A 25425-nucleotide genomic window follows, 5' to 3' on the forward strand; every position below is an offset into this window, starting at 1 on the left:
ATCATACCACATGTATGGGAAAGAGCACACAAGCTCCATCCTGACAAGCATTGTCTTGACAGTTCAGATCTAGACTTCTAATGGCTGGTTAAATATCCTATGAGCCAAAACTAGCTGATTGAAATGGGTGGTCGCCAAGCATGTTGAGATGGCAGGCAGCAGTTCTGCTGAAGTCAGTTGTTGTAGGACTGCAACTATGTGTCATCCGGCATGGTAGCAATAAGTAATATTGGTTGCTTCCTTTTAGAATGGAGTACTGTTCTCTCTCACTATGATTGAGCTGCAATAATTTCTAAGTATTCAGTTTTCCTTTTCTTGCCCTGAGTGGTTTTTAAAAAGTGGAGGCTAGAGGGGATGCACTTCAGCATGCTTTCCAAAGCCATAGGAGTGGGCTGGAAATCAAAATAAATAAAAGATCCAGTAGCATGTTTTTTTCCGTCTGTATAAGATGTATAACTTGTCTTTGCATATGTGAACTTATCTACTGTGTATTTGGTGTGGTTAATTGTTTCTAGCCAATTTGAATTAGCCTGATCCTCTATTCCCTTTCCCCCTTTCCTCTTCTATGAAGAAACCCTTTCTGGGACACCACATTTAAATTCTTCCCTGGTCTCCTTGCTGGCCCTAGTAGGACCAACTTGGCCAGTTAGCCCTGATGATCATTTGATGTCTACTGACTAGGTTCCCCCCCCCCCAAAAAAAATGACCCCTGAATTTTTGGATTTTATTGATATTGTTGCTGCATTTTATGCTGTTTTAAAGCCACATTTTAATCAATGTTTATATTTGCTGTTAGCCGCCCTGAGCCCAGTTTTTAAACCGGGAAGGGCGGGGTATAAATAAAAATTAAAAAATAAATAAATACCATACTGGCTCTCATGTAATCTGAAACATTCCAAAGTGCACATGGTTAGAAAATCCTGTTGAGTTCATTGTGTTACTTCCAGGTAATTCTGCTTCGGAACACGCATATATAGAAACATATGTACATTTAATAAATAAAGTAATAAATAATATAAGTAGTATCTGGAAACCTGGGGCATGATATAGCCAAAGCAGCTGAGTACTTTTAAGCCTCCTTGAAGGTATGAAGAAGCATATGTTGAACGCTCTTTGCTTGAAATTACTAGGATTTGAAAGTGCTTGACATCTTTGGCTGTATTGTGCACATAATATTTTGGTTGATATTAGAATCATAGAGTTGGAAGGGTCCTCAAATATAATCTAGTCCAACCCTCTGCCTGTTTGGGGCAAAGGTACAGTTGCTCAGCTCAGTAAATATTTCTATATTTATACCCCAAATCCTTCTTTGCCTAACATAGGGCTCATCCACAGTTCCCTTTTGCCTTACACGCATTCTAGGCACAGCTCCGTCTTTTCCCAGTCTATGTCCCGCTATTGTCCCCAGGAAAACTTGCTCTTTAATGCTGAATCAAAACAAACAGCAATTAGAGTCTTCCACGGAATGCCTTTTGCTCCCATTTGCTGGTAAAGAGTGGGTTTTCTGATCCTGACTGCAGTCAACTGTTGTATTAATAGAACCAAAAGAGAGAGGTACTCAGTGTAACCCCTGGTTAGTTAACAGATATATTAAGAAGTAGGTGATTAAAATCAATTATTTCCAGAGAACAATATTGTATGCATGCATATAAGGAGGAGTTAATGGCATATATCTTTGAACTCAAGGGATAGCCCAAATGGCCTCAATTTCTTCTAGAGGCAAATAAAGCACAGAGCAACTATAAAAGACATGTGGGGACTCTTAAATATGACTATAGAGCAGAAGAGTGGGTGTCAGTACAGTGCGTGATTGTGTGTCACAGCTTCCACAAGTGCGAGAACCAAGCAACCTTTCCTTCTGACTTTTCTTCATGGTCTCATGCAATACCAAACCCAGTGGTAGACGGCTTCCCATGCCAGAATATTTTCTGTTTCATAGAACACATGCCTGTAGTAAAATATTGTTAAATTGGTGGTGTGGCAATATTTGATTGGCGACCCATAGTAAAATATGTATTAAATGCAATTAATCAGAACAGCATTAAAATAGCATTCCAAATCTAAAATTGCTATACTCTTCCATAGAAATGTTATATAGTTTTATGAATGAAGACTTGCCACTATACACTTCCTCACTTGCTGTATGTTTATAAAAGGCAGAAATTACACTGATGTTTCCCAACCTGATGGTTTTTAATTCATCAGTATGTCGGCCTCGGTCCAGTATATCTGAAGGAGCGTCTCCACCCCCATCGTTCTACTGAGGTTCAGCTCCGAGGGCCTTCTGGCGGTTCCCTCACTGCTAGAAGCCAAGTTACAGGGAACGAGGCAGAGGGCCTTCTCGGTAGTGGCACCCGCCCTGTGGAACACCCTCCCACCAGATGTCAAAGAGAACAACAACTACCAGACTTTTAGAAGACATCTGAAGGCAGCCCTGTTTAGGGAAGCCTTTAATGTTTGATGCATTACTGTATTTTAATATTTTGTTGGAAGCCGCCCAGAGTGGCTGGGGAAGCCCAGCCAGGTGGGCCGGGTATAAATAATAAATTATTATTATTATATCTACCTAACCAAGTCAACTTAATATCTGTTACATCACCCACAGAGGCTCTTAAGGAGTCAGCGTGGTGTCGTAGTTAAGAGTGTTGGACTAGAACCTGGGAGACCAGGGCTCCAATCCCTGCACAACCATGAAACTCACTGGGTGACCTTGGACCAGTCACTGCCTTTTCAGCCTGACCTACCTCCTAGGGTTGTTCTTGGAATTAAATGAAAAGGAGGAAAACCATGTATGCCGCCTGGAGCTCCTTGGAGGAAAAGGTGGGATAGAAAACCAATCATTCAACTTGCAGAAATAAACTCCTTGCTGTTCTCCTCTGCTGAGAGGGTGGATTCTCCATTGAAACATACCATGTTTAAGGGGGCATGTTCAGTGGAGGAGAGGCCAAGCTAATACAAAAAGGAACCGAGTAGAAAAGCAAACTGTCTCTTGTGCACTGTGGATTTTCAAGGGGATATTTACTGAGACCTTTTGTGGTAAGGTTACCAGACGTCCCCGTTTCCTGGGGGCAGTCCCTGGATTTACACATCAGTCCCCATGCAAAATCCATTGAAGTTGAAAAGTGTCCCCTGATTCAGTGAAAAAAATCTGGTGACCTTATTTTGTGGGCACCATGGGAGGAACTAGTGGGCACACTGACACTTGTCAGGTGCCATGTTGGCAACCTCCATTGTATAACATAAAAGGAGGATACAGTCTTTTGTGACTGTGATGCCTAGCTTCCTTTTTTTTTTTTTTAAAGGAAATGGAAGTCTGGTGAAACATAGCTAACTAAAGTTTTACCCAACTCGTGGTTTTACTCCTTTTTTTAATATTAGCGTATGAATTCAAGAGATGGATTGCTTCCTGGAATCTTACCCACTTGAAAGCATTTGGTAAAGGCAGAAAAACTGTCTTCAGTCATACTGCCCTAGAATGTGCCAGGAAAGAAGGTAGTCATCTGCAGGATGCTTCTGCCAGTGTGTGTTGCCATATCTGTTGTACTGCAGAATCAGCTATACCGTATTTCTCTGTGTTGAAGATCTGGAAACTGTGCTAACCTGTATCTGGTACCATTGCTTTTCTCATCTTGCTGGAATAATGATGCTGGCACAAATGTTTCTCCTTGCAGTTTGTACCTTGCTTTGGTTCCTGATGCAGAACAGTAGTATAAGTAACTGAGGTTACACTTCTAAGGGTGGGATTTATGTGAGTATGGTCAGGAGAGTGTGTGTGGCTCCTCGGCCAGGCGTAGTATAGTTTGACTTTTGTGTGCAGATTGGGCAAAAAAAGTTTATTAAGAGGCTATAAGAACTGACAACATGAAGAAATGGTTCTTCCAGTGTTATGTTTTCCTTCTGCCTGACCGCTGTTCTGATTTACTTTGACAAAAACAAATTAGTTATATATAATGGCTAGGATCCAAAATATTCGGGGCCAAAAAATGTGCACAAGTTTGGTTGTCTGTAGTGGGGAAGGGATAGTACAAATACAGTGAGTGCATTTCTTCTCCTCTGCGCTAGATTTACAGGAGCTCATTGAAAGTCATCTCCCTACTGCCTGCCATGTTTATTCTTTAACTTTCTCTTTTGCAGCTGATCACAAATCTCTTGATAAGCTGGTAGTTCTAAATGACCGTTTTAAGAACAGGGTCGTTTTGTTTAAATCAAAGCCAATTAAATCAACATGAAAAAGACAGAAGAAAATTGTTTTAAATCATGTGTTTCCTGAAGAAATGTGCATAGTAGTTGGTTCCTATAACAATTTGAACTGATTGGTTTGCAGCAGCAGCATGGAGCCTTTATATTTCCTGGTGGCATAAGCAGAACCTTTAGCCATGCAGCCCACATGACTCTTGTGCCACAAAACTGTGTCATTTTAGATAAGGGAAACAATTGTGAAATTAACAGATCATTGGCTTGTTTCTCTTTCTGTGTAGAAAGAGATGAGAAGACTATCTTAATTGTCCAGAACGCTACAGAAACAAGGCTTGGTGGTTTGCCCAGTAATGCTTGGCCTTCATCTTTATACATACCCCCACCGGTGTTTGTTCTTTTTATATGGAAAAGCAGTTTTTTAATTAATACATTTCGGATTATAAAAGCAGATTTCGACATTTCAAGTTCTGACTTCAGTTAAAACCAGGATATTTTTTCCCAAAGAGAAACTTAAATGTTTAAAATATAGAAGTCTGACATAAAATAAAGATTCTCATTGATTCCCCCCCCCCAACTTTGATTTTTATGTGTTTGTACTTCATTATCGGATTCAACATCATTTTCGTTTATCCTCCAAGTAATTTTTCTCTTATGACTTACTTAAAAAATATATAGTTAATGTTGGAACAAAACAGCTATCTTGTGAGATGATTTTTATGTCTTAAACTGATGTGTTAGGGTGAAGCTATTTGAAAGCTCTGTTCTGATGCAATATTGTTCAGCTTGACAAGAATAACCCTGCTGTCAGAACAAGAACAAATGACGGCTTCCTCTTTCTGCTCCCCCCCCAAATGTTTGTTAGTTGTTTTAAAAAAGCTTATATGGGTGTGATTTTCTGTCTCATTAGTGCTTGGGAAAAATACTCCACTCCAATGTAGGACAGTTATTAAAACGTTGGTCATTTCCTTTAACACAATACTAGTGATGCAACACAATAGAAAAAAGTGGGGGGAGAAGGCATTCCCATTTCTCATTAAAATGATGTCAGCCCCTACTGGCACATTCCAACCTTCAACTTTCTGGGAAAGCTGTTTGCTTAAAGGCTTGTGGAAAGGAAATAGCAACTATGCAGAACATGTCTGCTTGCTTGATTTCTGACCTTGTGATGCAAGATTGATTTCCTACATGATATGCTGTGGGCTTAGCTGACAAAATCTGATAAAAGTGAACTTTCTGATCAGTTGATCTGTACAACACCTCGATAGCCATTGCACCTAATTACCAGTTCTTAAATCACAGTACAGTGGTGCCTCGCAAGACGAAATTAATTCGTTCCGCGAGTTTTTTCGTCTAGCGAATTTTTCGTCTTGTGAAGCACGGTGTCGGAAAAGTTTTGGAAAAGCTTCAAAAATCACCAAAAACCTCAAAAAAGGCTACCACACCGCGTTCTATGAGTTGCTCCTCGAAGTCAAGTCGCAACTGTATTAACGGTGTTAAGAAAAAGGAAACAAACTTGCAAGACGTTTTCGTCTTGCGAAGCAAGCCCATAGGGAAATTCGTCTTGCGAAGCAGCTCAAAAACCGCAAAACCCTTTCGTCTAGCGAGTTTTTCGTCTTGCGAGGCATTCGTCTTGCGGGGCACCACTGTATGTGGCAAGGATCACAGGCCTTCTCGCACTGAAAGATTCCAGACATCTCCTCTACTTAATGTGTAACTAAAAAATAGCCTTGGTGCCTACTTACTCACGTTGATTGCCTGTTCCCCATACTTTCCTCCCCCCTCCTATGTTCTCCCCTTCTAATAACATTTATATTTGTAAGCACTTCTGAGCAAGGACCTGTCTTCTTTTCACTCCGCAAAGTGCCATGTGCATTACACTATAGCAGCAGCAGCAGCAGCAGCAGCAACAATACTAATAATAATATGTTGTATTCAACGGAGTGCTAAGGAGATTGTACCATTAGCTCAAGTGTTCCTACTTGCCTGACAGAACAATCTCTCATTTGATTTCCACACACAGACGTCTGGAGGATTTTCCAACTCTTTGAAGCAGATTTGGGAAATATATATGGGAGTGGCAGAAGTGAGAAGTCCCTTTGCAATAGTAGGAATCTTTGTGCTGGCTTCCGCTAATACAACAAGTTACTATAGTTGAACACGGCCCAGCGTTTGTCTAGAGTTCATCTTCTTCCTTGGTGATACTGAAGTCACAATTTCTCCAGCTTTCCATAAAATGTCACACTGTCGATAGAACCTAATTCTACTTTATTTTTTAAACATTTAGGCTTATATTTTATTTTTGTCCTTGAGTCCTTCCTATCTTTGGAAGATTGAATAAACTATAGTCTCTCCCATAAATTCAATGCTCCTTGTCTAGGGCCTTATAGGAGACAGTGGAGCAAAGATCACTTTATTTCTCTGAATTTCTAATGCTGAAAGTAAATTACTCCCTTTAGTATAATGTCACTGCAGGTTCTTCCTAACATAGTTTATCTTTAATATCATAGCCTCAGTTAGGTAGAGAGAGAGAAATCTTTTTAATCTGTCTTGTATTCTCCCTAAGTTTTCATTTTAGCAGGCATTTGACTTGAGTTTCTAACTAAACTGCTCCCATGCTCTTTTAAGCAAGTGGAATGTCCTACAGCTTGGTCTAACTCGAAACCTTTCCTTGGTCAGGCAGTGAAAAAGCAACTACAGTCATACCTCGTGTTGCGTTAGGTTCATGTTGCGTCTTTTCAGCTTGCGAACGTGGCATGCACAGAAGCGTTCTGCACGCTTTGCCCATGTGCAGAAGCGCTCTATCACGCTCTATGCTTGCGCAGAAGCGCCGCTCTAGTTGCAGACTTTTTGGGGTGCGAACGGCACCCCAGAATGGATTGTGTCCCTAACTAGAGGTACCACTGTATACAGGTATACAGTATACAGTGGTACCTTGGGTTAAGAATTTAATTCGTTCTGGAGGTCCGTTCTTAACCTGAAACTGTTCATAACCTGAGGTACCACTTTAGCTAATGGGGCCTCCCGCTGCCACCGAGCCACCGCCATGCGATTTCTGTTCTCATCCTGAAGCTGCATATATGACATTTGGTGCTCACTTTATGTATAGTCAAAGAAAACTATACAGTGGTACCTCAGGTTAAGTACTTAATTCGTTCCAGAGGTCCGTTCTTAACCTGAAACTGTTCTTAACCTGAAGCACCACTTTAGCTAATGGGAGCTGCCGCTGCCGCCGCGCACCCAGAGCACGATTCCTGTTCTCATCCTGAAGCAAAGTTCTTAACCCGAGGTACTATTTCTGGGTTAGCGGAGTCTGTAACCTGAAGCGTCTGTAACCTGAAGCGTCTGTAACCCGAGGTACCACTGTATTAGTAGTCCTGTTTTCATGAATTAACTTGGTCATTGTCTCAATTCATTACACAGAACTTGGCCTCCTGGAATCCCTCAAACCCAGAATGCCTGCTGCTTGTTGTGAAAGAACTTGTTCAACAATATCACCAGTTCCAGTGCAGCAGACTACGTGAGAGCTCTCGCCTCATGTTTGAATATCAAACATTACTTGAAGAACCTCAGTATGGAGAAAACATGGAAATTTATGCTGGCAAAAAGAACAACTGGGTAAGTGGTTGTAAGTCTACTAGCAAAATAATGTAGAAATCCTTTCTTCATGGGGACTGTAACCATTGATTTGGAAAGGTTATTTGTGCTAGGTGTGCGGCTCTTAAAGTATGTGAGGTGTCCTCAGTTTACCTTCCTTGTCCTCAGCCTAACTTCCTTGACCTCAATTTACCGTCCTTGCTGTCTACTCCCTCTTTTGTTCTTTAACTCTGTTGCTCTACTAATTTAGAGGCAAACAGATGTAGAGAAAAGGATTGCAGCAGTTACTGGCAGGCAACCACTTTCAGGAGGATGGGGTCAAAGTGTTGCCCCCCCCCTCCATGAAGTGGCTTTCTATGAAAACGAATTACTGGCTGGGCTGCAGTTTGCACAGTGCTGTCTGATGTACATTTATCCTTCAGAGTTTTTCTTTTAGGTTGACTGTTCATAGATGGGTGTTGGAATAACACAGCAAAGAATTCAAATGCTTCAACTCAGTTTAGCCTGTCTCTGCAAAAAGTATTTTCATCAGATAATGATAAGTATAATGTGGAAGGTCTAGCTGTATAATATATGATCTGCTCTCCAGATATTGTTGAACTGCAGTTCCCTCTATCTCTGACCAGTGGTCATGTTTGCAAGGGCTGATGGGAGTTGTCTTTATTCGGGTCTTTTGCTATGTGAATTTCTCGTCTTCTCCTGCATTTCTGTGCACTGCTGCTTTGTTGTTGACTTTTTGTTTTTAAATGTAATTGTTTTAACTGTGACATATTTGCCCTTGGACTATCTGATGATGGGAGAGAGCTTACAGTATCAATCAAATAAATAAATAAAAACCATTTGGAGGGCACCTAGTCTAATATAATTACAGTGGTACCTCAGTTTAAGAACAGCCCTGTTTACAAACAATTCGGTTTACGAACTCTGCAAAACCAGAAGTAGTGTCCCAGTTTGCAAACTTTACCTTGGTCTATAAGCCAAACGGTGGAAGGGCGGCGGGAGGCCTCATTAGGGAAAGTGCACCTCGGTTTAAGAATGGTTTTGGTTTAAGAACGGACTTCCAGAATGGATTAAGTTCGTAAACCAAGGTACCACTGTATTTGTTGTCATAAGGGTGTTCTGAGTACCTTTCCTTCCCTGTTGTGCTAAGACACTTTTGTGTACTACATACTAAACTATAAATATATTCTTGGCTTCATTGCTAGAGTGAGCTCTCTAAATTCTTAGGAAAGCATTAGGAAACTTCCAAAAAGTTTGATGTACGATTCTGGCTCTTGCTTCTGCTGTACAGTGATATTGCTCAGCATAGGTCTCACTATTTTTTCTTCACTTGACAGACTGGTGAATTGTCAGCTCGTTTCCTTCTGAAATTGCCGGTGGACTTCAGCAACATCCCCACTTACCTTCTCAAGGTAATGATTCACCACGGTGTTAGCTAGCCTGTTATTCTGTGGAATAATCTGAATTGATGAGACATTTGGCATTCAAATTATTCTAATCTGCTTGGAACAAGTGATAGTCTAGCATTTTAAAATATGTTTTTAATTTGTGCATGGGGGCACTGCTACTAGAATGATTTTGGATAATACTGATGATTGGACTCAGATTCCAATGTGATTAGTGACTATCTGCAGCCACACTTTAAAATGCATTCTACATTCATTTCTGGTCCCTGCTGTCTACTTTGGCATACTTTCCCAAAGAAGAAATGAAATGAGTTTAATTACCAGAGTGAGCATACAGTCCTTTTAAGATTTACAAACAGGCCTTTACTAGTTTTCAGGGTGACACCTAATATCTGACTAGACTTAAAATCAGAAGAGTCTGCTTAAGCCTTTGAAATTTAGTCATTGCATCAGCAAGCCAACTGAGGGGGAGGTGCCCATAGGAACTTTCCTATCGTTATTACAGCTCAAGCTACTGAATTAGAGCCAAGGAAATTGCCTCTGTTCACTTTTTAATATATCCTTAAGTAAACAGGGAGTGAATATACAGAATTTAGATAATTACCAAACTTATGCTTGACAACTCTGCAGAGCTGGAGAAAGAGTGGGAGTTTGCATGAAGGAATATAAAACACAGTATGACTGTCAAAAGGACTGGTTCACATGTAACACTGGACCATGGTTAAGCACTACATAGACAAGCAACAGCAAAGGCAGTTGAATCATCAGGCCCACTCATCTCCCCACTGTGCGACCAGGAGGAGATTCTTCCCATTTCAAAGAATCTTGGCTTAGCATTAAGTGCAAAATGAAGTTGGCTTATGTAGGAAGTAGTCATCAGTTGTTGTAGGCCAGGTTCTGTAACATCTACACTGAGATTTGAAACTGAAAATAAACACAGCCGAAAATCTGCTCCCAGACATGCAAGTGGGAGAAGGGGAAATCATTTGACTCTGATGCTGTGCTTTGACTTGCTGAGGCTCATCCATGTAGGGCTAAACCATGGCTTGGCATTGCATGCAAATCAGCCCGAGAGCTAATGGTAAAGGAGAATTTATGAAAAAATACACTGGGTAGAATATGTTATACTGAAATGAGGAGATGTAACCAAAGATCAATAATGAAGTTGGAAGTAAAATTCCATGTTCACAGATTTAACAGTGCAATATCATATAAATGATGCTGCCCCCAATATCGGGCAAAACAAAAATGTCCTTACCTGGCGCTGAGAGGATGACAGGGTTGGTACCAGGTGAGCCTCTGGAGTGGGTCTGAAGAGAGCTCTTGAAGCCTTTTTAGTTCACTTGGAAGCTTTCGTGGACTACTGGTAAATGGCATGCATGCTATCCTTTCATTGATGAAAGAAACGAGGGAAAGCTGGCAAAGTCTCATCATGTTTTGGACACATATTGTAATCTTCCAAGACTACTGGATTCCTGTCAGTGCTCATTTGACACTAAGTCTATAGTCCTCTATTGGGAGTAATCCCAGTTGAATTCACTGTGGCTGACTTCTGAATAGATATGCATAGTTTTGAGCTCTAATTTATTGAATTTAAATCACTTCTGGCATCTCCAGCAAGTTCATTCTGTAGAATCTAAGTGATAGGAAATTTGTTTTGTTGAAACACAGATTGGAAGATGCTAACGTTAAGCTGTTATCAGAAATCAGTGTTAGGAAATCAGATGGCAAAATATATATTTAGGAAATCATCTGGGGTATTGTACTGGGTAAGATGTAAATTCTTGACACTGAAAATGTTTCTGTTCACCTCCAGAATGAAATAATTAAGCGATAAGTATTATGGTCTTCACATTTATATGAAATGAGTTTATTGAGTGTGCAAACTGTGTTTCCAACTGAATAATGTGTGGGAGTGCATGTTTTCATAATGAAAGCTCACGTTAATGGTCAGTTCTAGAAGAGTACAGTGAATTAACTTCAATATTTTTTTCTATATGTATTGCCACCTTACCTGTACATTTTGTAGATACTAATTTTGAATGGTTTCACAAAGGGAAAATAACTCATGGAAGGAGCTTTTTACTGTATTGTTTCTTCAGCAGTTGTAAAGGTCCAACAATTTAAAGAACCGCAGAAATTAAATATCTTTCCCCTGCTATTTCTTCTAAATTCTATTTATGCAGTCAGTACAACTATAATTGTGAGAACTGATTGGAACCATGCTGTCTGCAGTCCAACTCAAAGAAATATATGCAGCCTTATCAAATAAGTTATGCTTTTATGACTGCTGAAATGAATACCCAGAAGTGCAATAAAATTTTAATATATTTTTCTGCCTGAAATTAAATACTTGATTTACTGTTTGATTTACTGTAACTATTAATCTGAGGCTTATATAAGTTGGGAATTTTAAAGAGTCACCACTTTAATGTCTTGCAACATTATTGCTAAAGAACAATATGCTTACCATTTCCTCTTGGGTTTGGTTTATGGCAATTTGAAAGCCATATGTTGACGTTAGATGGTTTGGATCAACTCCTAAAACCTTTGAGTCCTGTGTACCATGGCATCCAAAAATCCTTGACACAGGGTGGCTGATGTTTGCTTCTGTAATCCTGTATTTTGTGTTCTTGTATCCATAAAGGACAAAGCATCAGAGCACTTCAACACCATTTATTCAGTTTCTTCTTATAGTGCCAGACTTTTTAATCTGAATATTTGGGAGGGGGCAGTAAGGTTTTCAAACATTTTTGTTTATTTTATTTAAACAATTTATATACCTCTCAACTGCAGTCATCTCTAAGCAATGCACAGAAAATACAATATGGAAAAGGTAAAAATCAGTTAAAACTATTTAAAAAACTATAAAAAGGTCAGCAGGGAGTAGGCCTCTTTGACCACAACTGGAAATTCCATAAATTTGGACCTACGATACTAAAGGCATGGTTGATCTGGACCATGCATCCATGCTGCAGGGGACCACCGTCTTGGCTGTCTCTTTTTTGCAAGGACAAGCAAAGCCTTTGTGTAGCAGTGACAGTGGAACTGAAAAAGATATTGATGGTCAACTAGTCACAGATTTAACCTTGCTCTTTGCAGAGTGCTCAGAGTATCTGGCTGTTGGGAAGCTAATTGGAACACAACACACAACATTGGGGTCCTGTTTTTTCTTCCCACTACTCTCTATAGATAATTGGGTCAGGGTATTGGCCACTCTCCCAAAGTCCTTTATTTCCCTGGTGATTAAAATAATTCAGAAATGGGAGTGACTCCTTGCACTCTCATCCGTAGTTCTTTGGTTGCTTTCACTCTCCCTACTGTTACAAATTGTTTAAGGCTGCCTTTTTTAGGGGGCAAAGGAGCCACAGGCATCAGGGGTGGAACAATCACTATGGGGCATCCCCAGACATTTTTACAGCCATCTTCTATGCTGTGCACAATTCCATTTTTTTTATCACCCTTTCCCCCATGCTCCTCTCAATTCAGTTCATTCTCCTCCTCCTCCTCCTCCTCCTTCTTCTTCCTCATCTTCTTCCTCCTCCTCCTCCTTGGCAATCACTCGTAGCCGAGTAAGATTGTCTTCCATGGAAACAGTTTTAATAGTGAGCCCATAAGTGACTGTGGAGGCCAATTCTGGATCTACACATCCTTCCACATAGGTTTCTGAGCAAGAGTTGATCATGGTGAGGATTTGCCAAACGAGCCTTCCTCTTAGCTCGTTTCTCCTTTTCACCCTGAGTTTGTGCTTCTTCAAAGTCCATGACACCTTTGGTAAAGGCTGTTCTCCAACTGGAGCACTTGCAGGCCCGTGTTTCCCAGTTATCAGTGCTTACGTTACTTCTTTTTAAAAAAGATTTGCCTTGAGAGTGTCTTTAAATCTATTTGGTGCTTTAACAGGAAACAAAAGCATTATATCTGTTGGTTCTCCCTCTCAGCTATTTCTTGGTTTCTTTCCTTGAACTCTGACCAACAGAGGGTAGGATGAGAACAAGGCAGTCAGACACACATGTAAGCTTGGTGGCCAGGTTGCAGAGCCTGGTGCCTAAGGCATAGTTCCAAAAGATGCTCTGCTGTAGCCCCTGCCCTTTGTGGATTGTGTACATACTTGTCTGGTCTCCCTCTTCTCTTGATACTCACCGTGGCACTCAGTCGCAAAGGAAAAACATGCCCCTGACATGTAAAATGTCCCCAGTATCCAGTTAAAGGATGTTGGGTAGCAGGACTAGGAAAGTCTTCTACCTGAAATCTTGGAAAGCAGCTGCTCACTCCTTATTTGAGCACCTGCATGGTAACCTAGAACTGCTACATGTATTGGTCCCAATGTAGAGATCCCTTTTTTAAAAAGTCAATTCATATCCCTAACACAATACAAATGCTTTCATACTGACTGACTCCTTGATTCTGGATACTTGTGGCATTAAGGCTGTAACCCTAAGTCACTGAAACCAGAATAACTTGGGTCCCATATTTGATTGAAGTTGCTCTTTATGTTATGAATAATAGCTATATTCGATAGACCAGAAATAAGTGTGGAGAAATGGATAGATATAGGGTATTCACATATGTGCATAACATGAGTTATATGTAGGCAGAGATAATTTACTAACATGGAAAGAGAAACCATTTGAGAAAATAGGTTGTTTTTTTAGATCTCGTGTGTGGCCAGGCATTTGTATAAAATGCTTTGATCCGGATAAGAGGAAAATAGGTGATGCCATTGAGTAATAACCTGCAATTATTTTTTATAGCCATTGCATTCCAGTATCATAAATCAGTGCTTATATTGCTACGGTACAGAATTGGCATGATTACAGGTTCTGACAAGATGGTGAATCTGATTCAAGTAGTGTAATGCAAACACTTCCACCTGGTGCATAGGGCTTATGAGTGTAGAAACGGCTCAGTTATTTTGTCTTTTCTATATATATAAAAAATTAAAATAACCCCTCCACTTGATAGTGATTTCTTGCATCTCTAAGTTGGGAAAACTGTTAGAGTGTCATATTTTCTTCCTGGATGCCAAGAGGAAGGTATTGGTTGAGAATGATTGACTGTGGGCGACATGGTAATCGATCATGAAGTAAGACGTTAAGAAAAATGAATGACTCAGGTTTGTACAAAGTCAGTAAGGGTGCTCCTCTGCTAGGGTTTTGATAGAAAAAGTTAAGTGGATTAGGAGAAATGAGAAAAGTATGACGATTCCTGAGGAAAAGACTAAAAGCCGAAGGCTGTTTTGATAAAAGAGAAGAAAAACACACAGGTCTTGAAAAACAGCAAGTATTTTATTCAGACCATATAACAGAATTCTCTTCCCACCTCTCAAACTTCTTTACTTTTTCTGCTACTCAGTCATGCAAACATGCCATCTTCTTTGTATGCTTTATGTATTTATTATTTGAGCCAGCAAATTTCCTTTCCTCTCTTGAAAAGTGCTTTCAGGTTGTATAAAATGCTAGACAGATGGGAAAAATCATCTTAGCTGACTGATGTCTCTCTGATGATACATAAACCATCAGTTACTTGTTTGGAAGAACCCTGGGGGCTGGTGGGTTGGTTAACCTCAAACGGTGATTGCTACAGAAGCTTGTTCCAATCAGAATTTTCACTCTTTTAGTATTCATAATGCTGAGTATTCAAATGAAAATTAATTCCATTTAGTTTTAGCCATTCTACAATGCTTATTTAAATGTTAATGTGCCCACTTTCTGATTTATTAAATTAGATTATGAAGAGATGGACATGTTAAATATCCCCACGAATCTGATTTGATAAGATTTGAAATATTCCTTATTTTGTCATATATTCCATGTTGCCTTTGCATATAAATGCCTTGCAAGTACTCTGTAGTTTATCTTCGTAACATAAGCCAGGACACATCTGTGTAGAGCTGCTCCCATTCTAAGGTCATCATTTTGTGCCCAAAAGGGAACTAGGTGGAAACCATGAGAAGACAGTGGTATATGAAAGGAAGGCCAGAAAAAAAATGTTGCAGTAGGTGGGTGAAACTGGGAGACTTCTGCCTCACGTTTCAGCTGAAGGGACAGAAGTGGTAGAGTGCAGGTGGGCCACTGTGTGCTGCCCCTGCTTTCATATTTATCTCACATAACGCTGCAAAAAGTTTTCCCTAATCAATATCTATATGATAAGTGTAACCCCACACTGAATTTGTGTAAACTTATATATGCAAGTAGAGTTGAACAACAGCTGTTAAGTTCATAATGGCATCAGTGTTTGGGGTTCAGCTTAACTGGACAAGATTGACTCCATCCAGAAAGCTAGCAATGACCCTAGGAGCAGCACTGTTGTGAACATTGTTAATGTGTAAAATGGCCTATCCATGGATACAGGAGCAATGACTCTGCAGAGATTTTCCTGAACACTCTAGCTGATGAAAATATCACTGTAATAGTGGAACCTGCTGCTGGTTCATTATGGCTGTGGATGAGCAGATTCGTACAGTGCCCTAGTTTGCATGTCGGGCTAAGCCAAACCATAGCTTAGCACAAATGCACTGGTTTCAAGAGAGGAGATAGTGATGAGTTTACTCCCCCACCCCCAGTCATTTTGCTGTTATGGTGAAGTAAGCCGTAGCTTGGCTTAGCATGCCATATAAACCTGGACTTGTTGTTTTAATTCTGCTGGACAAACCATAGGACAAACCTTGGTTACAGTAATAATAATAATAATAATAATAATAATAATAATAATAATAATGTATTATTTGTACCCCGCCCATCTGGCTGGGTTTCCCCAGCCACTCTGGGCGGCTTCCACAAAGACCAAAAATACACCAATATGTCATACATTATAAACTTCCCTGAACAGGGCTGCCTTAAGATGTCTTCTGGATGTCAGGTAGTTGTTTATCTCTTTGACATCTGATGGGAGGGTGTTCCACAGGGCGGGCGCCACTACCGAGAAGGCCCTCTGCCTGGTTCCCTGTAGCTTTGCTTCTCACAATGAGGGAACCGCCAGAAGGCCCTCAGCACTGGACCTCAGCGTCCGGGCAGAACGATGGGGGTGGAGACACTCCTTCAGGTATACTGGGCCGAGGCCGTTTAGGGCTTTAAAGGTCAACGCCAACACTTTTAATTGTGCTCACAGTTAGTCTCTTGTTAGAGAGCTAAGCCACGTGGATGACGTGGTAAGCCAAACTATGGCTTAATTCAGTGCAACACAGCAGCAAAATGACGGAATGAGCAAAGAAGCCATGAGCTCCTTTTTGGGAGCTCATGTGCTTTGAGTTCACACTATGTCATAGTTTGGCTTAACATGTTATGTGAACCAGGTCACTGTGTTCTTCCCATCACAGATTGCAAGCATTTGACCTAGAAGATTCTAAATGCATGTGGATGCACACAGTTCTCATTCATACAGTGACTTCCATTTGCTGCGGTGACAAAGCCGACTCCAGGACTATATCTACATTGCTTCTCCAGCAGTACCCCCACTCTTATGTGATCTCTGCATTTATTTAATTTTAAAACAAGGATCATAAATTTCTGAGTCATATGTGGTGGAGGGTCGCGTGTGGGTCTTCACCTTGCCACACAGAAAATCTTAATTTTTGCAAATGTGTGAACTTGCCCTAAGTGGCATTCGGCAAATACATTAATTCCTTTCCTGTAGCAGACTCCTTGCCTGATTAATCAATGACCTTATTCTGGTAAGCATTTCTGTCAGTATCTGTCTTGCTAATAACTCTATTTAGCCTAGAGCATACGAGGCATCAACTTCCTCTTCAAAGATTGTTAAGTAAAAAAAAAAGTGTTGGTAGTAATGTGGGCATTGCTTGTCCAAGAACGTTAAGACCTCAGTCTGATTTTTCTAACCATAAAAGGCGATGTGTTATGCCTTCCTGTTTTGTGTGGATGGGAAAGGAGTAAAACGAACTTTTATTGGAGAAAAATATTTCCGTTCAAACAGTATGTGATAGAATAATATTCCAGAAAAGAGCCTTTGCAGCAAATTGTTATTCACAATACATACTTTCTGGCTGCTAATTACTATACTAGTCCATGAACAACTATATACTATTCTAATTACTATATGTGCATGTGAAGACTCACAAAATAAGTAACAGTTTCTCCTGAATAGTCCTTTTTAAAGTACAAAATAGGTTGAAGTGGTTGCTTGAAAACTTTGAAGATTGGTTTATTAGGTAGCCAGTTTAAATGATGGTGTTTCCTGCTTATTTCAAGTGACAGAAAACATGTGATCTAATAGATGATGAAGCAGTTAAAAGTATAATGCAGGAGAAACTGAACGGTACATGTTGCCAGTCTAAGAATCTGTTTCCTGCATTGCAGGGGGTTGAACTAGATGACCTTCGGGGATCCCTTCCAACTCTGCAGTTCTATGATTCATTTGTGCCCGGGTATAAATGTAAATGCAGAATATTATGTGCCGCAGCATTGTGATAGCCTCTCCCATGGGGATAAGTTGCAGGAGGATGCTAACCAAAAACAGCAGCAGCCAAACAATTTATGATGTGAAAACCGTACATTTTGTTGTGAGAAAGAACAGGCTTTCTCAGTCTCATGGAAGAAGTTGGAGGGGGCAGGATTGCAATCAAGCTGCTCTGTGTACTTTTGGGAGGACATATGTACCCTGCTTTAAATGCCCAACATTATGGTGCTTTTTATTTTGTGTATTTATTACAGAGGCTGCGGGAAGGGCAAGTCTTCTACTGCCTTTCTGATCCCTTTCCAAGAAGTGCTGTTGTCAAGCCTGTTTAGAATCATAATCTGTTAGGAAGACTGTCTGTGCCTGGCATTATTAATCCAGATTGGTTCTTACATCAGGTAGATAGTCTAGACCAGGAGTGGGGAACCTGTGTCCCTGCAGATATTTGTTGTTGTTGTTTAGTCATTTAGTCGTGTCCGACTCTTCGTGACCCCATGGACCAGAGCACGCCAGGCACTCCTGTCTTCCACTGCCTCCTGCAGTTTGGTCAAACTCATGCTGGTTGCTTCAAGAACACTGTCCAACCATCTCATCCTCTGTCGTCCCCTTCTCCTTATGCCCTCCATCTTTCCCAACATCAGGGTCTTTTCCTGGGAGTCTTCTCTTCTCATGAGGTGGCCAAAGTATTGGAGCCTCAGCTTCACGATCTGTCCTTCCTGTGAGCACTCAGGGCTGATTTCCTTAAGAATGGATAGGTTTGATCTTCTTGCAGTCCATGAGACTCTCAAGATTCTCCTCCAGCACCATAATTCAAAAGCATCAATTCTTCGGCGATCAGCCTTCTTTATGGTCCAGCTCTCACTTCCATACATCACTACTGGGAAAACCATAGCTTTAATTATACGGACCCTCCAGATATAGTTGAATTCAAACTCATGTATTTATGGTTGATGAACAGGAAGAAGGGAATTGGTGGCCTGCAATATCTGAAGGGCCACAGGTCCCCAAGCCTGTTGTAGACTATCTTAGAATACACTCTGGTGTGTTTTCATCTTGCATCTCTTAAGGATATGATGCTTTCCTCTTTGCATTCACGAAGGTTACTACGTTGGTTCTGGGTAGCACTTGAACCCGAGCTACAATCAGACTTCTGAGCTAGCGAAGGAGTTATCAGCATAATTATGTAGAACTGTTATATGCCATTCAGCTCACCCAAGGCAAGGGGACATTTTGGAGTGGTGAAGGTCCTTGCCACATCTGTGCTCATTGTGCTCATTGAAGTGACCAAAGGATACAGGTTGTCAAATTGTTTTTGTCCTTGAGATGATTGCAATATTCATCTGCTGTATATAAAACTGGGGAGTGAACCCTGTGTTCCATCCTACAACCTTAATAAAATGAGATATGGAGTGGAAGAGTTGTGGAAACTGAAAAGGTGCAAGTTCTGTTAGAGAAAGAGAAAGTTAAACTTGCCTCTTCACTTTGGAACATGCCTCCTAACATCTATCTCAATAGTAGAGAGTAGCAAGAAGGGGAAACAAGCAGCACCAGGTGCGTGGGAATTGTGAAGAGCAGGTAAATAAGGAAGGGAACGAAGACATTTGAAAGCTTGTACAAGTTCACAAATGTGAGAAGAAACAGGGAGCCAATGTTCAGAGAAGTGTGGTGGGGCAAAATGAACTTTGCAACAAATGGAACATAAATTTCTTTTTTATCAGTTAGCCTCAACGAGTGAGTTTTAGTCATGAAGGTGGCCTATAAGTATTTTAAATAAAAAAAAATAGATGAGCTGAAGAGTTTAAGATAGCGGAAAGAGTTTTGAAGGAAGAGACGGAAAGAGAAAAATAGGCAATATGAAGAGCAAAACTTTCACAGATGTGCTCACTTACTTGCTACTGGCAAACTCATATTTTAGCCTGTCAAGAGTAGTCCTCCTTGCCAGGCAGGACTAGTTGCTTATTTCTAGGGTTTGTTACCAAATATAGGTAGCCTTCTAGGTTGGGCACAGTTTGGCATAGAACACACTAACTCATACCATGTTTGCATCACCCTAAGATAGTTTATGGGAACAAGATGTCCTTTTACCTCCCATGTAGGTATGCAACAAGGGTTGATCATATTAAGAAAGGTATCCAGAATATCTGGGCTTGTGATCACACCTGAAAGGGGCATTGCTTTTTAAAAAGTGCCAGATTGGGCAGCTGAAATGAAAAAGAAATGCATTTTGATGCAGGATGCACATTTTAAATACCTGAAAGAAAATGCTGTCCAAGAATCAATCCTGATAATATAAATAGCATTATGATGTGCCACTGAAAGATCTTAAAGCAAACAGAGCATACACAGAATGTGTCTTAACTTCTGCAGATTAGATGTCAAATTTAATACTAAATAGTAGTGTTTATTACTTGTACTTCACAAGATCAAGCCCTGTGTTATAACATTCTCAAGATTCCTTTGTATGTTGTCAGTTCTTATCTTTTCACATTAAGATGTCAGGCTCCTCAGGCAAGAGTTCATCTTTTCCTTTATGTCTTGAATAGCTCAAGTACACTGTCACCACTTAGCAAAATAATACTGCAAGGTTTATTCGAAACTGTTTGGTATAGGTTTAGAGACTTGTCATGTAGCTAAAATATGCTTTGAGTGTTTTACCTGCTGGCCAAACATAGGCACATGACTGTAATGTTAACTCATTCTTACTGCACTACCATCATAAAAACAAAAGATGCCTTTAGTGTGCATTGCATGATGCAAAGAAACCACCCGCATGGATGAACTTGAAACTGATGCACTGTTTTTCATTGTTGCTTTGGCTTCCTATGTTTGTTTTTGGGCATAACTATGATTGTTCTGTTGAGGACAGGAAAGACATAGGAACTCCATTGGGTCACCTCAATCTTGAGACGTTCATAGTATTCATGCAGTGTATATGGTTAGGGGATGGGAATTGAAGGAGCCTGAGCAGGGTGTTCACACAGCAGTATTGTTGATAAGGGTAGAAATATCCTTTAGCTAGACTGCAATCAGTTTGGGGGTTTCTAGTCTTTGTTTGACAATATCGGATTGGTTACAGTAACTCAATGTGTCACTTTCTAAAATATTGTTTTGACATAATCTGGTGAAACTGTATGTTCCTTTAAAAAATACTTTGGAGTCCTGTTTATTGAAAGGACAGTAGTTTTCCCAGTAGATTATATCTAATGTAGCCAAGTATGTGTTTAGATTTATAGCTCTTCCTGTCTTTCAGGCTTAGGGAAATAATGCAGTGTGTTCATATGAAATGGGAATAATGGGCATAATCAAGAAGCTTTCCTGAGCGAGACTCATGTGCAGCTTCCATTCCTTTCAAGAGGGAAATAAGAACTTGGGTTGTGCCCAGTTTGTGTAATATGAAAGCCAACAATCTCATTTTAAGATGATACGGGTTCAGCTTTGAATATTGGTTTCCATCTTATGGTGGTAATAGTGACCATGAAGTCCTTAGCTGAGACCCAGATAAGGGAGCATTTGCCATAAATATTGAAGTCCCCACCCCCAATATGTTAGAAGTTCACAATGCCAAATCCAGAATGACCTTTGCCAGTCCTGCTGCCTGACCAACTTCGTGGCTAAGCTGAAAATTCTGGATGATGATGATGATGGTGATGATGATAATTATATGCCGCCCATCTGACTGGGTTTCCCCAGCCACTCTGGGTGGCTCCCAACAAAGTGTTAAAGACACAGTAAAAAATCAGCCATTAAGAACTTCCCTGAACAGAGCTGCCTTCTAAAAGTCAAATAGTTGTTTATCTGTCTGACACCTGATGGATCCGCAGCACAAGGTACAAAACTGGCCATGTTCCCTACTGGGTTCTTCTGTTGGAAATACCTCAGTCATCTGGCATGATCCTTCCTCCCTGAATGCCCTCTCTTGGCTAATGTTGTACCAGATATATGGCTGGAAATACTCTAGGTCAGGGGTAGGCAATCTAAGGCCGTGGGCCGGATGCGGCCCAATTGCCTTCTCAATCTGGCCCGCGGACAGTCCGGGAATCAGCATGTTTTTACATGAGTAGAATGTGTCCTTTTATTTAAAATGCCTCTCTGGGTTATTGGTGGTGCATAGGAATTCGTTCATTCCCCACCCCCAAAATATAGTCCAGCCCATCACATGGTTTGAGGGACAGTGGACCAGCCCCCTGCTGAAAAAAGGTTGCTGACCTCTGCTCTAGGTCAAAAGAAACCCTCTTGTTTCATCCATCCAAGGCTGTATAATAAGCAGCAGATTTCAAGTTGTGGAAAGTGGATATTTTACTAAATAGTACTTACTTCAATAGCATCATATCCAGGGTGGGGAACAGCAGCTGAGGGAATTCCAGAGGTGTGAGTCTTGCATTTCTTGAGGTTAGAGGAGGCCTGGGGCAGCTGATAACAGACTCAGTAGAAATGATCCCCACCCCCCACCCAAGTGCTGGTAAGTAGAAAGTAAGGTGTACTCATGGCATTCTTAACTCTCTCCTGAGTAGTGAGAGCTGGGCTCTTGCATTGAGCATGAAAGCTGCCTGAGATGGAGGGAGAGCTGGTGAAGCAACTCTTATTCCCTCGCAGTGAAGTTGTTGTCGCTGTTCAGTATATATTCTAAAAGCAGCCACTTAACTTGGAAAGGAGCAGTGTAGTCTCTTTACAGCTTTTATCAATCAGTTTTATTCATTATGATGGTTTTTACCCCAGAAAGCTGTAAAATTGAAACAAAATAACTTTGCTGTGCAGATCCATGTGGTTAGAAAACCTTTCCAGTATGTAAGCAAGTAAGGAGTTTTCACAATCTCAGCAAGAGCTTTATCTGCTGTTTGGGCATGATTTGATCTGAGCCATTTAGCTGCAGAGAATATGTTTTTTGGGCAGGGGGTGGGAATTCATTATAGTCTTTCTCTTTTCTTGGTTGGATCTTTTGTCATCAGGGACTGAGCAAAATAACTTGGACTCAAGGAAGAGTATTCAAAAGTATTTCTGTGTGAGAGAAATGGCACTCTTGCCTGAGCACCTCCAGGTTGTGAATTTCTGAGGTGCTGCTATAAGGTTTGCGAGCAAGAGCTGGTGGAATGGTTGTGATGGTTTTGCTGTTGAAAATTCCAAAATAAGCTATTGGATCCGATCGAATGTCTAGTTACTCTGTAGCAGGGTGGGTCCAAGATGTGGCTCAATGCCTTTTTGGGTGCCCTTCGGCAACATTTCCAAAGTTGGGTAAGCAAGCCGCTGGACTTTGGCAAGGAGGCATGAGGGCTCTGACAGCGTCCCGAGAGTCCTCCCACCTCCCTCCCAAAGCCTAGTTAGTGCTTTCCCAGTTTTGCGAAGGAAGTTGGAGGGCTCTAGAACCCTGTCAGAGTCAAACACCTCCTTCCCAAAGCCCTGGCGCCTTTCATAGCTGGCTTTGGGAAAGCAGCATGAGGGCTGGGGGCGAGGCATCAAATTTTAGTCTTCCCCTCCCACCCCCACGCAGGACAAAGCAGTGTGTGGCTCGCAGGTTCCATGTTGAAGCTCACGTGGTATGAAAACTTGGGCTGCCCTGTTCTATAGAGCATTAAAAAGCGTTATAATTTATGTAGGTCCTACAGCTAGGTTTTGCACAATGAAGAATAAAAGAGACAAGCCCACTTGCGGCATTAGAAACCTGAAAGAAAATCCAAAATACCTTCCAAAGAGGCAGATCACGTATTGCACGGAATGCATGAGACACTGAAGCACTGATATTTTTTTAAGCACCACTTCTTTAGAGTTGAGGAGGTGAACAGAGATATCTGTGTGTATGTGCCATTGTTTTAAACTATGTATAGGGGTGTTTTTTGTGTTTCAGGCAGCCTGCAGTTTAACAGGCAACTTCTAGAGTGGCAGTATGACATACAGTGGTACCTTGGTTCTTGAATGGCTTAGTTGTCAAACAAATTATCTCCCAAATACCACAAACCCGGAAGTAAGTGTCCCGGTTTGTGAACGTTTTTCGGAAGCTGAACATCCGACGCAGCTTCCACTTGAGCACAGGAAGCTCCTGCAGCCAATCAGAAACTGTGCCTTGGTTTTCGAACGGTTTCGGGAGTCGAACGGACTCCTGGAACAGATGAAGTTCAAGAACCAAGGTACCACTGTAATACACATCCATATTTCAGCAGAGGTATTTAAGTTCTGTATGTTAACTATGCTGTGGCACCACTGTGTAATTCATCCTTGGAGATAGCCACTCTCCCTTTTTCCATTGGTCAGTAACCTTGAAGCTTGTTTTTCAGACAAGGGGGGACTGCTGCTCTCCAACAAGTTTGCATCTAAACATTGATTTCTCCGTCCTTCTTGTGTGGTTGGCATTCACTTTTCTGCTCTCTCCTGGAGCCCTAGTGAAGCATCTGTCTGCCCGCCATGCCCAGTAGAGTACCTTTGCTGAAAAATCCTCCCCTCAACTGCTTAAGATAGCTACTATAATTAAAAGCTTCTAGTATTGTCCGGCTAGCTGTATCTTTATTCATACAGTACATGGTACCTCGGGTTACATACGCTTCAGGTTACAGACTCCGCTAACCCAGAAATAGTGCTTCAGGTTAAGAACTTTGCTTCAGGATAAGAACAGAAATCGTGCTCTGGCGGTGCAGCAGCAGCAAGAGGCCCCATTAGCTAAAGTGGTGCTTCAGGTTAAGAACAGTTTCAGGTTAAGAACGGACCTCCGGAATGAATTAAGTACTTAACCCAAGGTACCACTGTACAGAGGAGCTTCAGTGCTAGCATATTTAATGGATAACTTGAGATGCAAGCCATGCTTTTCTCTGAGATGGAAAGAGGAGTGTGTCTTTGTAGGAGGCAGAAACTTGTTTCATATGTAGATATTCATAAAGTTGGAGCATGAAGAAATATTTCATACAGAACTGCAGTACAAAGGAGGAAGGGCCCAAAATCGAGCAGTGGAGTTCCATTTCAAGCAAGGTTCCTCCATCTGATTTCAGGCAGTTTCCCCCTTACACTGCAGTTCCATGTTCAGGATCCCCCCACCACCACAAAGAAAAAACAACCTCTGGAGAGGGGAGGGGAGAGGAAAGCTTGTTTGCGCAAGCTGCCTTCCTCTCACGCAACCACTGCATACAACACAGTATTTTTAGCATCTAATATCTCCAGAATGAGGAAGCTGTCTCCAATACTGCCTATTAACACGAGGCTATAAATGTTAATAATGGAGGTGGGGACGCAGGCAGGCAGACAGGCAAATGGTGGTGTCCTTCAATCTAACTGGGCAAAAATGGTTAGGATAATTGTGTAGATTTGTGCAAAGAGCTGAACTGGGAACATGTACACACCCTCTCTGATGGGTGTTAGTTACGGATAATTATGGGTACTTGGTTGGCATAAATATTGTCTTTTGAAAAATCGGTATCCTTTCCTGAGTTTATACCTGTTTTTTGTAGGCTTCTTCGTTTCTCAGATCCTTACTATGCAACTTGGTTCTACTCCAAACACAAGGGGAAATGAATTATAGCAGTTGTAACAGTGTAGAGCAGATGTTTTGGTTGGACTGGCTATTAGCACTGTGACTCATCATAAATCCTCAGTTCCAGTAAGTTCCCAGTTTTTAGTTACAGTAGGTAGAAGGATGCAGGAAAACAATGTGTTCGTGCATTGTGCTTTGAATGTGTTTGGGCATTAGTTGCCAGGAATCTATTTTTTAAAAGGTTACTCTGTTGTTTAATGGCTTGCATGGTCAAATAAAAAACAAATTGTGAAAGGTATCCTGAAACCTACATCACTACAAGGAACAAGAACTGGCGCATCGTTTAATGATCCTAATGGATAAAACACA

General features: G+C 41.1%; 1 protein-coding gene across 1 annotated transcript in view; it reads left to right on the plus strand.

Moving 5' to 3' along the window:
• Positions 1 to 25425, plus strand: part of BABAM2 (BRISC and BRCA1 A complex member 2) — a 135663-nt gene that overhangs the window by 18224 nt on the left and 92014 nt on the right. The window contains exons 5-6 of the mRNA XM_081186464.1: positions 7618 to 7812; positions 9129 to 9203. Coding sequence (XP_081042590.1) covers positions 7618 to 7812; positions 9129 to 9203 — 270 coding nt within the window. The remainder of the gene's footprint in view (positions 1 to 7617; positions 7813 to 9128; positions 9204 to 25425) is intronic.

This window comes from Podarcis bocagei, assembly GCF_964188305.1.
Source record: "Podarcis bocagei genome assembly, chromosome: 3".
Taxonomy (NCBI): domain Eukaryota; kingdom Metazoa; phylum Chordata; class Lepidosauria; order Squamata; family Lacertidae; genus Podarcis; species Podarcis bocagei.